The 15,621-nt window shown below is 33.6% G+C and overlaps 1 protein-coding gene across 1 annotated transcript; it reads right to left on the bottom strand.

Annotated features, from left to right (window-relative positions):
- Nucleotides 1–7,888: 7,888 nt before the first annotated feature.
- On the bottom strand, nucleotides 7,889–15,315 carry LOC120252598 (probable disease resistance protein At4g14610). Its single transcript, XM_039260781.1, has 8 exons — nucleotides 15,205–15,315; nucleotides 14,782–14,849; nucleotides 14,082–14,300; nucleotides 13,838–13,858; nucleotides 12,943–13,763; nucleotides 9,784–9,903; nucleotides 8,474–9,687; nucleotides 7,889–7,939 (listed from the first exon to the last, which is right to left on the bottom strand). The coding sequence occupies exons 1-8, from the start codon at nucleotides 15,313–15,315 to the stop codon at nucleotides 7,889–7,891; spliced, it is 2,625 nt and encodes an 874-aa protein (XP_039116715.1).
- Nucleotides 15,316–15,621: the final 306 nt, after the last annotated feature.

Genomic DNA, 15,621 nt, shown 5'->3' with positions numbered 1-15,621 from the left:
AATATCAAAAGACTTACTTTCTCATGATGCCTTTGTTTGTGGCCTTCTACATGGCATATTGTACATCTAACTGTGCTTAACCCTTTTCGGGCTAATTTTTGTTTGCCTTTCCCAGAAGTTGTGGAATTAGATGTTGCCTCCTTCAAGGAATTTTCAATCTCTTCAGGCTCTTTTCTTCTTGCTTTTGCTTTCCTTCCCCTTTGTCTTCTCCCAATTGGAGGTGGGATCACTCTTGTTCCATCATTAACTTCTGGCCAAAGCTCTTCATTATTGGTAGGGTTTATGTAATGCTCATATACCCGCATGTAAGTGGACACCAAATAGGAGGCATGCACAAATTTCTCTGGCTGCTGATTGTTCCCATATATTGCACTGATTTCATGAGGGCAAGGTAATCCTGTTAATTCCCATCTTCTGCATGTGCAAGTCCCCTCAACCATGTCAACAATATAGGATTCCCCTCCAGAACCTATGATTTGTACTTTGGGTCCACCTGAAAAATCTGGTGTGTAGTATTGTGATTCTTCTTTCATCTTATCAAGTTTCTTTTGAATTTTTGGGCATATATTGCCCTTGTACTTCAACATCTGTTCTTTCTTCTTTTTCATTCTCCTCATCAACTTCACCTTGATCATCTCAAGCATCGTGATGATTCCCTTATCTCTTGCATCAAGTATATACCTGTTAAAGCACTCACAAATGTTGTTCAAAAGGATGTCACACTTACTTGAAGTAGAGAACAATGCCCTAGTCCAGCTTGCATATGGTTTGTCTTGATGGTCAAGCCATTTTCTGGCATCTGGATTTTCTTTCTCTATTACTCAAAGCCAATAGTTAAATCTCTGTACATACGTTGCCCTTGCAGCATTCCATAGAAAATCCTTTAAGGCTTTACCTCTGAATTTCTCCCTGAAATTTGTGTAGATGTGTCTAACACAATTTCTATGTTCTGCATCTGGAAACACTTGTTCAACAGCCCTTTTTAATCCCTGCAAATATAAGCCACAAAATTAGTTGGTAGTTAGTGTCATTGGAAATTATTTTAATCATACAACATACAAACTAACCTTTTGCCGATCACTCATTATGGTGACATATTTGCTATTCCAAATCTCCAAATCATCCCTTAAAGCCTCCATAAACCAAGTCCAACTTTCTCTGTTTTCAATCAAAACCACTGCATAAGCAATTGGAAAAATACAATCGTTCGGGTCAATCCCTACTGCAGACAATACTTGCCCATCATATAGACCTTTCAAAAAACAACCATCAAGGCCTATAAATGGCCTACAACCTGACCAGAATGCATCTTTTAAGGGCTTCAAGCAAACATAAAACCCTTTAAAAACACCTTCATCCCTCCATAATATCACTGTCGTGCCTGGATTACTCTGCCTAAGCTCAGCTGCATACCGGATAAGCTTTGTATATTGCTCAGCTTCGTCTCCATTGACCCACTTCATTGCCAAATTTTTGGTTCTCCAAGCTTTCATACTAGAGATTGTGAAACCATGGTCATCTTTAACTTGTTTAATTATCCCATTGTAGCTCCAGTTTGGATCAACCCTAAATTTGTCAAGATATTTAATAGCAAGCCACCTTGAAGTAACATGAAAATTGGTGAAAACCTTTCCACATGTGTGATCAAAATTGGCACTCTTAATTTGCACTTATGGATTGTCTTTGCTCATGCGAGCTGCATAAATCCTAAAAGAGCATTGTTTGTTGTGGCATGCACAAATCACTCTCTTTTTATCATTTTGTGGGAACCATACCTGAAATCTATTCTTAATTCCCCAGTTTTTGCATGCCTTCTTCAGCTGCTCAAAATCCCTAAACAACATTCCAACCTTTAAGCTTGGGTTGTATAGTTCCTTCTCTTCATTAAACTCCACAGCCCTAGGTTTATCATCACCATCTGATTCTGGATCTGTGACTAACTCCTCAGAATTTTCATCATCTGATTCACAATCTTTTTCAACAACTCCTTCTACAACACCTTGAGAAAAAGATGGTGTATCCCATGGTATGCCCCCTTTATTTTTTCTCTGTTCATCCATAACTTGTTGATAATCCTCATCACTAGATTGAAGATCATAATCTGTATCACTGAACACCTCCTCTTCAGTTGAAACCCCATCAATATTTTCCATATTAGCTGGATGAGTTCATATTGAAAATTATATTAGTCACTTTGCTAAAAATGCAGATCATGACATTATGTGAAACCATAATTTAAAAACCTAACAATCAATCAAATACAGCAAGAAAATGTTGAAAATGCAAACCAGGACAGTACTACTTATATAAACAATCAATGTATTCATTACTAAAACAAAACAACAACAATAGATAGTTAACAATCAAACAATACTAATTATGTAAACCAGAACACTACTAATTCAAAACCAGGACAATCAAACAATACGGGATGAAAATTAAAACAAGACATTGCTAATTTTGTAGACCAGGACATTACTCTAACCCCTCTTCAGCTCTAACATTACTCAACAATCCATTTATAAAACATCCACTAAAGTTTAAACATCCACTAAAGTTTAAACGAAATTGCAAATCATGATATTAGAAAAACCAAAATATGAGTTCAAATGTTATCAACATTTAAATTCCTTCATAAAACATGAGTTCTAATCCAATTAACAGATCAAGAAAAAAATTGAACACTGGAAAAAAAATGTAATACTACAATGGAAAAAACAATATTGGAGAGTTTACATGAGAAAAACTCTTCCTCAAAGAAATCAGTACCATCTCAGTAGGGTTCGCTTACCTGTAACAATGCTGGACACTTTCAAAACTCAGTGTGGTGGAGATCGGCTAAAGGGAAGCGACGAGGAGGTGCTGAGTGGTGGGGCAAGCTCAGTGCGGGGTGGTGGAATCCCAAGCTCAGTGTTGGGAAGGGGTAATGTGGGTTTTCGGCCAAGGCTAGGGATTTGGACAAGGATGAACTTCAGAGAAGGGGGAGATGACTCAGCCTGCTGATTTGGATTATTCATACAGTGTTTTTGAGTTGGACTGCCACATCATCGAGTTTATAATATTATATTACACGGTGGCATCCACGTCAGCTAAGAAGTCGGAAATGGCCTCCAAACAGGATTTTTTGTCCACCGGTGCTCCCGGAGAAAACTTTTATGGCCATCTGGTTACAAAAAAAACTTATGTGGCTACAGCGATATAAGTCACAAACTTTTGTGGCCACCAGTGTAATGAAGCCAGTATTTGGGTCGTAGATTTTAATGTCTGGCAAATTTTTAGCATTTCAAGTTTTTATGTTGCCAGTGCACTGGAAAATTGAGGAATTTGGACTGGAAATGTGGAATTTTATGGGTGAAAAAGGTAAACCTATTACTAAGTTGATTAATGTTATAAGACATCAGGTTCATATATTAATAATGAATGCATATTAAAACCTTGTTTTCCTATACAAATAAGATACGTAACGATATTGAGACAAGATTATTGTTTGGATAATTAATTTTGGATAACAAAATTTTTATATAGATACTCAACTAGTTTGATGTTTGTATTGATTGGAGGACTCAACTAGTTTGCCTTCTTGTATGTTCACCCACCCATGTTGAACATGAGACTCATTTGATTAGTCATGCGGTAATATTTTTTGGACCGCTCATAATGGTTCTATTACTTTGTTTCATTTGCACGCGTTTACCTATTTGCAAATTAATCAATGTGAGATTATTACTTACTGTAATAATTTCCAGTAAGTGATAGTAGTATTTTCTGGAAAAGTGAATGTACTTTAAACCACTTTGTTGGTGATTAGTGACTAGCTGAATGAGAGGTTTTGAGAGAAAGTTAGTTTAGCTATATCATTATCCACTGGATCCCACACACTAAACCTTATCATTTCTATTGTTTTTTCTTTCTTTTTAGTGATCATCACACAATTTATTGGGTTATGTCATTATCCACTATCAAAATTTGCATTTGAAGAAAAAGCTTTTCCTTGCTCTTTGCCCTTTTACTGTTTATGTGGGTGGTGGAAACATCTTCGACAAGTCATTGTCTACGCTAAAGGTCATCACATGGGAAAATGCAAGGAAATTTCATCGAGATTTATTTATTTATTAATTTTTTTGTGCTTAATTAATTTACGTATTACGGAAATGTCTGAAAAATCCAAATGGTCATATACAAGTGATGGGACTATTCATGCTACCATAAAGAAGTTTGATGCATGAATCTCGCGAAACATTACTCAAAGAGTTCATTAATCCGGAGGTACACACTGCGTGTAACTCGCATCATTAACCTAATGAGACATAAAATATATATAATAATAGATATATATTTTCTTTTTTCTTTTTTTTTTGAAAGGTCTTCAATCACAATGCTCAAAAGACCAGAATCAGAGATAAGTGCAGGATGAACTTTTTGACCACTTTGGGCTTTATGTATATATTAGTACTTTCAAGTCCGAAGAACTTGCAGTGGCTTGTAAATGGAGTTTCTTAGAGTGTTTTCTTTGCTTGGTGACTAATTGAAAACCAGGGACATTATAAGATTGTGAGGAAAGGGTGTGCGCTTGGTTGATTGTAATTAAGTTGTATAAATAATAGTGATGGTACTTTGAGTTATTGAAGAATGTGGTCTCAGGAATCTTTAAGAACTAGATTCAATTTTTTGATTGAATGAATGAATGAATGAATGAAAGGAGGAAATGAAAAAGAGAATATGACATTGTTATATAGGTGCCTGCAGTACTGTTGCTGGAATTAAATTTATGTATGAAACTGTGAGGGTCCGTTTTGATCACGGAATAGGAATGGTAATGGTAATGGGAATGGGAAAGATAATGGTAATGGTAATGGTAATGAAAAAGGTGTTTGGTTGGAAGGAATAAATATTGGGAATGGAAAAAGTGATATAGAGAATTGTATGTAAATTACTTTAATGCCCTTAATATAAGTAATGATAAAGTAATATATAAAATAATTACATATAAATAAATATTTAGTCTCTATAATTATTATAATTAAATATTTAGAATAAATAATTTTTTTATCATTAACCAATTTAATTTAATTATAATATTTAAATGACTTAATTTATGTTTATTATAATTTAATTTAATTATTATAATTAGTTATTTAAATTTATTATTATTATTTAATTAAGTCTTAAGTAAGGGCAAAAATGTCATTTCACTTTAATTATTATAATATTTAAATGACTTAATTTATGTTTATTATAATTTAATTTAATTATTATAATTAGTTATTTAAATTTATTATTATTATTTAATTAAGTCTTAAGTAAGGGCAAAAATGTCATTTCACTTTAATTATTATAATATTTAAATGACTTAATTTATGTTTATTATAATTTAATTTAATTATTATAATTAATTATTTAAATTTATTATTATTATTTAATTAAGTCTTTAGTAGGGGTAAAAATGTCATTTCACTTTACTTATCATAATTAAATACTTTTACTAATTATTTTATTTAATTAAATTTATGTAGGGGCAAAACTGTCATTTCACTTTAATTATTATAATATTTAAATGACCAAATTTATATTAATTATTATTTACTTTAAGTATTATAATTAGTTATTTAAATTTATTATTATTATTTAATTAAGTCTTTAGTAGCGGTAAAAATGTCATTTCACTTTACTTATCATAATTAAATATTTTTACTAATTATTTTATTTAATTAAATCTGTATAGGGACAAAACTGTCATTTCACTTTAATTATTATAATATTTAAATGGCTCAATTTATGTTTATTATAATTTAATTTAATTATTATAATTAGTTATTTAAATTAATTATTATTATTTAATTAAGTCTTTAAGCAAGGGTAAATATGACATTCTCACTTTCAATCCAAGCATTACCCCCAATTTTGGGGGTAATGACAAAACCTAGTTGACCCCCATCACATGCCCATTGACTTGGACTTCTAAACATGCCTAGAGGTACCCAAACATGGGTATAGATGAATGGGGGTAATGTTTCCCATACCTAGGGCTCCATTACCCTCATCCAAACGGGTCCTGAATGTTCTTGATGTGCCATTTGACTTGTGAATATTTTCATCTGACTATGGTTTCTATTAAGCTCCATGCAAACTTATGCACTGTCTACTCTGTTTTCATTGTTGTGTTTTGTCAAAATGTTTGTACCTTCAGATCTTCAAGGAGAATTAAAAACAGGAAAATCTACCAAGCAATGGAAAGGTCTTGTAAATTTATCATCTATCCAAAATGAATTGATAATGTTACAAATGAAAAACATGAGGCAAATGGTTAAATAAAGATTTGGAGAATAGAGGTGACATTTGATAACAGGGATACATCAGTCTTTAGTGATCGGACAAGTGATGAATTCTGTTTGAGAAAAACTACTCAATGTGCGATGAGCAATTCAATCATATAATAAATATTGATGAGTATGACATAATTTTTCAACTGTCCAAATTTTGCTTCGTCGAATTGTTCGCTCGATCAAAATTATGCCTTTATCCTCTCTTGTTTCTTAATCTGGATTCAACTTAAGAATTTGTTAATGCTCTTCAGTAGCATTGCGAAATCAAAGCTTTAATTGATCATCAGGTTGTTGGATCTTCAAAGAGATTGATGATCTGGTTCTCATTTTCCTCAAGTTGTTGAATACTTGCTATACTCAAGGAAGCTCCATGCACTTCATTCCCACTAGCAAGCTAACACATTTGCCCACACCTGCAGAAAAAATAAATAAATAATATATCATAGCACACTTATTAGAAATGTGTCATGAATATCTAAGCAAAATTATTCAACTCTAAATAAACAAAACAACACAAAATTGTGATAGAAACATCATCTTATCATAAACTGTTGTAACAAAAGACCCAATACTTCTTTAGTATTCTGATATTAAACTTTTAATCCTAGAACAAGTTTGCCTTGGCTTGATGAGTAGAATTTTGCTATCACTACCGAATAGATAAAGAATTTCCACGTATCTTGATCTCAATGAAAACTCTTTTTTGAAGTGTCAAAACCTTCTTTTCCATAAATAGCTTTACCAACTGTAGCAACGCATTTGTCAATTAACACCTTCTTTTGCCTTTGTTTTGCTCTTTAAGCTGCCAAAAGAAGAAGAGAGAGAAATACACACACACACACACACACACACAAAAATCACAATAGTAACACCAAAAACAAAGTTAGGTCTGAAAGCCCCTCATTTTAGACCATTCTGCACATTAACAAAACTAAGGCTTTCAAAGTTTGACAAAGTCCACAATTAATCCTTAGCAAAATGCAAGTGAAAATAACAAATAAACAATATTTTTACATATATATATATATATGCTTCCAAATAAATCCAACATGCTAACAAAGCACAACTTACTTGAAAATATAGTTTGAAGGAAAGATAAAACCCAACAATTAATATCTTTAGTCGATCAATTTTCAAGCCAGACTAAAATTAGAAAATACAAAAGATAATAATGGTAAACAGACCTCAATCTTGGAAACCAAATAATAATGTCTTCACACTGACATATATAAAAAACCAATCAAAGTGTTCAGATTTGAGAAGAAAACCAGAAACAACACAAGCAATCCGAGCATAATTGCACAGTAACTTTGGTAGATCACTGATTAATCACGAAGAGAAGTTGTAGTTCTAAGAATCTTTTGGAGATGTAAAACCCAGGAAATTAAAGACCTGCCAAATGACATGATTTCTCAATGTTATAAATTACACATTGAATCTGAAAACAAAAACGATAAGAAAAAAAAAAGAACATTTTCTCATAATAAATGTTGATCTTACTTGGTTTGGGCATGAGATGATCTCTTAACTTGTGCAGACAAAAACATAGAAAACTCAAAGACCTTTCATTTACTTCCACTAGTCCCACTAGTCGTGCATTCATTAGGGTTCTCGTCCTGTAAAGACAAGAATATTCAAATTAATCACTCTTAATAAGTTAATGTTCCTAGTTTTAATTACATACTTGTACATATTCTTCCATGCTTCCAACATTGTCCATGCGTTTAATAATAATCCAATTATTATTGGTGTTATAATGGGTGCATATTGATAAACTATAGATAAACTATATATATATATATATATATATATATATATATATATACTAACATTCAAACATGGATAATAAGGTAGGGAAAGAGGCATTCATATGCCCAATTAATAAATGCCCCTTCCAAAGTGAGATCTTATTGAGTTAATAATATAGAGATAATAAATTTTTAAGCTCTTTATATATATATATATATATATATCTTTAAAGAACTCAGAATGAATAGTAAAAATGAATTCTATAATTTAAGAAAAAAAACCTTCTATAATAGCAATTGATTAATAATTAAAAAATTATATTAATAACTTGATTTAACATTCATGAATGCACAGTACATGTGAAGAAGTTGGAAATAATAAAAGAAAAGCATGAAACTTACCGTTTTGAAACGTGGCCGAAGGTGAGATGGGATGGTGGCATCATCCCACTCTAAGCTTTCCCACCATTCTCTCTCACATTCAATTCCTATCATTCTTTGATTGTTGTTGTTAATGCCATTCTTGAATGGTAACTTCTTTAGATTAAGACATTGACGCACTGTCATATCTTTAAGTTGAGGGAATTGCCATGCAAAATTGGTAATGCTCACTAATTTTGGTAGATTAGTTATAAATACATATTCCAATGCAGGGAATGTTGGGCGGTGTTCTGAGACTTCTAGTTGTTGGATTTCTCTCTCCTCCTCGATGTAAACCAATGTTTCTATCTCCGCACAATCACATACATGAAACCATGAAAGTCGAGGGAAACCCAATTCAAAATTGCTTATGCTCACTAATTTTGGTAGCTTAGTTATAAATAAGAACTCCAATGCAGGGAATGCTGGGCGGTGTTCTGAGACTTCTTGTTGTTGGATTTCTCTCTCCTCCTCGATGTAAAACAACATTTCTATCTCTGCACAATCTTCTATATGTAAATAAGATAGACATGGGAGATGCAGGACCCAAGCTAAATTATCCAAATTACATCCTATTATAGATAACCACTTCAACACTTGAAAACATTCTGGAGGCGATAGATCTTTCCAAATAATGTTTGCCAGTTTTTTGACATCACTGATAATGAGGTGTTTTAGATGACTCCCACTTCCATTCATCACAATCTGCTCAAGCTGTGGGCATGATTCAATTTGTAGTTCCTGCAAGAATCCATGATTTTTGCAACTTAAAGTGTCAGATGAAAGAGAGATGATATCCAAATTGTATAGAGAAAGCCAAACTATTGGGAAACATGAGAGTTGTTGGAGAACCTCTTTTGATACTACTCGCATTCCTATGCCTTTGACATGTTTCTTCAATTTCTTTAACTGTTCCAGGTCTACCCACCCTGATGGATATATGTCAATGACCTTCAACTTCTGTAATCTTGACTGGAGATCTTCCAGGTCTACCTTGCCAAGCCCATTCAAATGGTTGCATATCAGATATTGCAATTTCTTCAAATATACCAACTCCTTTGGAAGTGATGAGATCTTTGTGCTCGAAATGTTTAGGTATTGCAAATTAACCAAACATTTGATGCCCTTTGGAAGCTCTTCAATTTTAGTGTTTTGAAGATCCAAATATGTCAAATTTGGCATCTGTCTGAAAAATCCTTCAGGAATATTTTTGAAACAAGAATTAAATCTTATTATTAAACACAACAAATCAGAACACTGATGAGACAAAATTGGCAAAAGCTCCACCTCACCATTTATAATCACTCGGTTCGCGAATCTCCAATTCTCTGCATTGGTTGATGGTCTTTCAGCCGAGGAACTATCATAGCTTTTCACTATCCATTTATTCATGTTCATCCCACAGTCTGATGCTATCCACAATGCCATCTCATAAATTACATCATGTAACCTCACATAATCATAATCATACAATAAACATGATTTGTAATCACTCGAACACTGTGGATAAGCATTAGAAAATATACTCGGGGAGTATTCTTATAGTGGTAGTAAGATTTTTTCTACAGATTAATCTTGTTGAGAAACCCCAAGTGAAAAGAATAAGGACCTAAGTGTAAAAAGTTTTTAAAAAGATTTTTGGGTTAAAGAATAAATGAAAAGGATGGACATGAAATGTTTATGGAAACCGAGGACTGAAAGGTAAGATGGAAGGGATCTTTTTGAAATGTTGTTTTTATAATCCAGGGATCATTGGATAATTTGAAAGGACCTTTTTGAGAATACTATTTCATAATTCAAGGACCATTTGGGGAGTTTTTCAGGGACTGTTTTGTAAGAAATTATGTTTTTCAGGGACTAATAGTGAATTTCGGCTGAAGAGTTAATTGAGAGAAAAATCTAGAAACGTGTTGTTAAACTGCTCTCCACCAGTTTTACTCACGAGTAACCCGAGAGTTAAAAATGAAGAAATGGGAGAAATTAGAGGGTTTTTAAGGAGAAAGATTTGGAGATCTAGGAGGGAGTTCAGTAGGGTATTCTACTTGTAAAGGGTGTCTTTTGGTGTTGTTTTTGTTTAATGTTTGTGTATGTTTAGATGTATGTATTTTGGGTGATTTTTGGAGGAAATAATGAATTTGTTTTGAGGAAATTATGATGGAGTTGATGAGAGTGTTGTTGTGAAAATTATTTTTGTGTTAAAAACCTATATTGGTGATGAAATTGCTTGGATTGGTGGAGAAGTTCTACGGATTTCATGTAGATTCTGTAGCTCTGAGATTAGGGTTTGGTTTTGATTAATTAAGTTGATGATGATTAATAAGGTGTTAATGATGATGGTTAGATTGGAATTGGTTGAGTTGAATTGGTTTTGTTGAGTTGGGTTTGATCAAATCGAGTTGAGATGGTTTTGGGTTTGGTTCAATTGATTTGGGTTAAGGATTTTGGACTGAACCAAGTTGGTTCAATGGATTTTGTATAAGAATTGAGTTGGTTCAAGGCTGGTTCAGTGAAATTGAGTTTGGTTCAGTGAATTTGAGTTTGGTTCAATGGAATTGAGGGTTGGTTCAGAATAGTCTAGTCCCGATTTGAGTTGGGCTTCAGTGCAGATTGGAGCCAATTTGATTATCGCAGTCGAGGGTTTGAACCGATTGGGTGAGTGGAGCCAATGAGAGTCTATTATTATTTTTTTGTATTTTTATTTTGAGTTTAAATGTAGTATTTATTTTTGTTATATTATTACATTAGGCGTTGTTCGATCTTGGGAGGGAGTTCAGGGTTCTAGAGGAACCCAAGGACACCAGGGTGAGTTGGTAGTGGCTATTATTTTAAATAAATAAATTATTATCATTATTTTTGAAATAATTGTTTAATGGCTAGTATTTTTGAAATAAATGTTTAAGTATTTCATTTTATCATGTTTAATTAGCGTATAAGGTCGAAATATACTTATATTTATTTTTCCTACTGATGTGCCATGATAACCCAGTATTGATACATCGGTTTTGTATAATTATACGTGTTTGTGAATAGTAAAAAAATACATGTATATGTGATTTAATTATTCAATTCTTGTATTTATTTTTGATGGGTATATATGCTTTGATTTGGAGTGATTTGCGAAAACCATGTGAGCATATTAAAGATATTTTATCGGCATTTATTAGTAGAATTGGTTTTCATTCAGTGGTATAGGAATGGTATCGTGGATCACGGGCTTTCTTGGCGTTATGCGTTGTTATACTTTTTGGCGTTGGGCTTTGTGGAAAATAATGGTTATTTCCGTGATGTGAATACTTGTCTCGGAAAAGGATCACGTGTTATGATTTATCTGAGATGGTATTATTCTTTGTATTTACTTGTTGGTTTTGATGGTGACGGGCTAAGGCCCGACTCACTGCGATGAGTGGGTCCCCACGGGCCCGGCCTTTAGAGGTGGCGTGGTGGACTCAGGTATTGATTACTACGAGGGCGGTTCGGTGGGAGTGTAGAGCCTGATTTGGATATTCATCGGATGGCCAGGGGTCGCGAGCCCGGGTGAGCCCGATGGGTCGAGCGATGAGGACATGAGTTCCTTGGACTGCTGAACCTAGCCGTGCCCGCGGCGAAGGTTTAGAGAGTTTTTCAGACCATGTTATCTTTGGGTGAGTGTTGGGTATTCTTTGTATTTTTGAATTTGAGAGTTATGTTATTTTTGAATTGTGATGAGTGCGTCTCTCGAAATTTGTGTTTTTCGAGAAAATCAAATTGATGTTGATTTATGTTGAATTTATGTTTCGAAAATTCTTTAAAGATTGTATTTTGCTAGAATTCAGGTATTTTGGAAAATTATTTGAGTGAGTTAGTATTTATATATTTTTATATATCTGTATTTAAGTATTTGAAATTATTAAGCCACTCACTAGACCAACTGAATGTCTTTGTGAAATTGCGGGAGCGGGACCCTAGATTGCCTGATTGAGTATAGAGCTAGTCAGGGTTGAATCCAGGATTGCAGTGGGTCCCCCTTCCTTTCTTTCTACTTATGGTTGTTGTGATCTTGTAGCGGTTGCACTCGCTAAATTTGAGTTATTGTATTCATGGTATTTATGTATTTGAACCTGTAGTTGGTGTGAAATTGTAAATTGTGATTTGTAGAGTGCGATTTTTGTTTTAAAAGCAAAGGTGTCGGTTTCGATTAAAAGGGAATTTTAACTGATGGGTGCCACATTTACCTCGGTAGAAGGGGTGGGTGTGACATGATTCCTCTAGATTCTTAAAGATATGTCTTGCTTTGCCATAAGCTTGTTGTAAATTGACAAAATCACCGATCAGGCCTAAACCTATCCAACATTCTAATAGAACATCTTTAGATGACCATCTCAACATGGAAGCACACAAGAAACACTCCTGAATATTTCTAGGTAGATTATCATAACTGAATTTCAAAATTGGAAGTAAAGATTCCTGCACACCTTGAACTACTTCAGTACCTGAATTCTTTAGCGAGTTCAAAATAAATTTCCAATCTTGGACAGATTTTTTGTTTGACATGGCCTTACCAACCACTTTCAGAGCAAGTGGCAAACCACCACATCTTCTCATCACCTGCCTTGCTATTTCTTTAAACTTTTCATCTGACTCAACAACAGCTAGATTTACGTTGTCCTTGAAAAGATCCCATGCTTCATCTGATTCCAAGCATTCCACTTTGATGGTATTTTCTCCTGCACCCATCTTGGCACACACATCTTCAGATCGAGTAGTGAAAATCACTTTGTGTTTATATTGCTTGGTGGAATTATCGTCGCTATAAGGATGGGGAATTCCAAGATCAATAAGATCCACTTCATCCCATATATTATCCAAGAGCAATACAAAGTTGCTAATTTTTAAAACATTGAAGATGTCTTCTTTACCAGCAGAAGATTCCAAATTCAACCTTTTAGCAATCTGTTTTCGAAGTTCTTCCAGCTGAATATCTTTTGAAGCTTCGATAAATAACACATGATTGAATCCCATGTTTGCATCACCTGACAATGACTGCCTAATTTTTTTCAAGAATGTGGTCTTGCCTACACCCCCCATGCCCCATATGCCAATTATACCGACTTTTTCATCTGCCAGGTAACTGCGAGCAATATCAACGTTGGAGCCGATTTTTTCCCCCACTATTTTAGATGATTCAGGGACTGTTTTAGGCGGTGGTATGTCGGTAAATTTGATTTCTGGCTGATCTGCTGTCAACTGAGTTATCTCCTCTTTCAATTTGAAAGCTTCACTGCCAATGTTATACCTTGAATAACAAATTTGAAACCAAGAGCCTGTATCACAATTACCTTTGCTATATTCCTCCAATAATTGATTTACCTTATCTTCCATTTCTCCAGCCTGCTCAAAACCGATTCAAATCATGTTAAAAAATCTTTGTGAAAAGTGAGAACACAACATACTTTTCTATATAATTGCAAATTCAAATTACCAACCAAAGCATAAATTCTATGATGTAATTAAAATATGCATATACATATACATATACATATACATGTATATATATATCTTTGTTAGCAAAAGAAAAAAAAATTCGTCTCAGTATGGTAGTAGAAGCTTTTACCTTGAGAAGCCAGCGTTCAAGTTGATTGCTACATAGTTTCCCCCTGTTTTGAGGATTATCAAGTTCTCTCTGAATATCCCTCTTCTTGGCCATGAGATCTTTTCTATGGTGTTGTTCAAATCATCAACTTTCTCTTTGGGGTGGAATACAAAGCTCATGTGCTGAAGCACAGCAGGGCTTTGCAAGCAAGAAAGGCAGCCCTTCACCAGATCCATGTATCTCAAAATTAATGCAAAGATTGAAACACACAGATTTAGGCTCTCTCAAACCAAATATACAATCACCCTCTCTCACAAGTCACTGTTATGGTTTCTGAGATTTCCTTTTAAATGAGATTCAGACATGTCCTTGCAATTCAAAACTAAAGTAACTTAGGTAATTAACAGTTCCTTCAGTCTCATCATTTTAAAATTATAAAATAGTATACTCACGTGCTTGCTCCGCTCTTATATCACTTTAAAATATGACACTCGTTGGTTGTCTTACCGATAAACAATGAATTAAATCACAGCTAATTAATGACATGTTCCTGGCATCCTGCAAGGTCAACATGGACGTGCAGCTTCATGCAACAATGTCAAGATGCTTGGGATTCATTTTGGTACTCTTGATGTCTTTTTTAATGCAACAGTTTACAATAAATCAAATATATTTTTAAATAATTTTGAATATATCACTGTTAATTCACTTAATTAATTACAAAACATGGCAAGCAGCAAGCTGATGCTTCCTCTCATCAGCAGTTAAAAGTTTGAGTCTCTTTTCCCTCTGAATAGTTTTTCACATTTCTAAAAACTAAACAAAAACAATGTTAATCAATCACAAATTCTCAAGACAAATGAAAATATACGGCAGACGTGGAGGAAGACTTAACCGGAATGGTAAAAATTGAAGTACACAGAATACTGGATTCGCAAGAAAATGTTGTTGTTGTTTTTTTTTTTTAAAGAAAGGATTGACATGTCCTCAAATTGATAAATGTTTATTTAATAAAATTAGTCAATCATTCATAACAAATTAAATCAAAGAGGTTCGCTTCCATTTTATATGGATTCTTCTTTTGATGAGAACAAACAACAAGTTGGATGTGCAAACGTACATTTTTAATTATTCGTAGCTTTACCTTATGAACCCAATTCTGAAGCTTATCAGTGGGTTGTTTTCCTCTGTTTTGAGGAATATTAAGCTCTCTGTCTCTCTCAATACCATGCTTCTTGGCCATGAGAGCTTTCATGGCACTTTCTAATCTATCAAGTTTCTCTTTGGTATAAAACACATAGCTTCATTAGATCAAACATGTCGCTGGTAGAGACTCTAATTAAACACGAGATGATGCTATGAGTTAATGAAAAAGATGGGTTAACGCAGACCGTTTAATATTTAAGAAACAACAACTGCTTCTCCGGCTATATTTAAAATACATATAACCATTGATTATTGTTATTATTCATCATTTAGATGTATATTATAATATAATATAATATAATATAATATTGATTGGTGCGTTATATGATATATCAACAGCAAAGGACAGACATTT

Source organism: Dioscorea cayenensis, chromosome 21 (genome assembly GCF_009730915.1).
Source record: "Dioscorea cayenensis subsp. rotundata cultivar TDr96_F1 chromosome 21, TDr96_F1_v2_PseudoChromosome.rev07_lg8_w22 25.fasta, whole genome shotgun sequence".
Classification (NCBI taxonomy): domain Eukaryota; kingdom Viridiplantae; phylum Streptophyta; class Magnoliopsida; order Dioscoreales; family Dioscoreaceae; genus Dioscorea; species Dioscorea cayenensis.
This window is presented reverse-complemented; position numbering and strand designations above follow the sequence as displayed.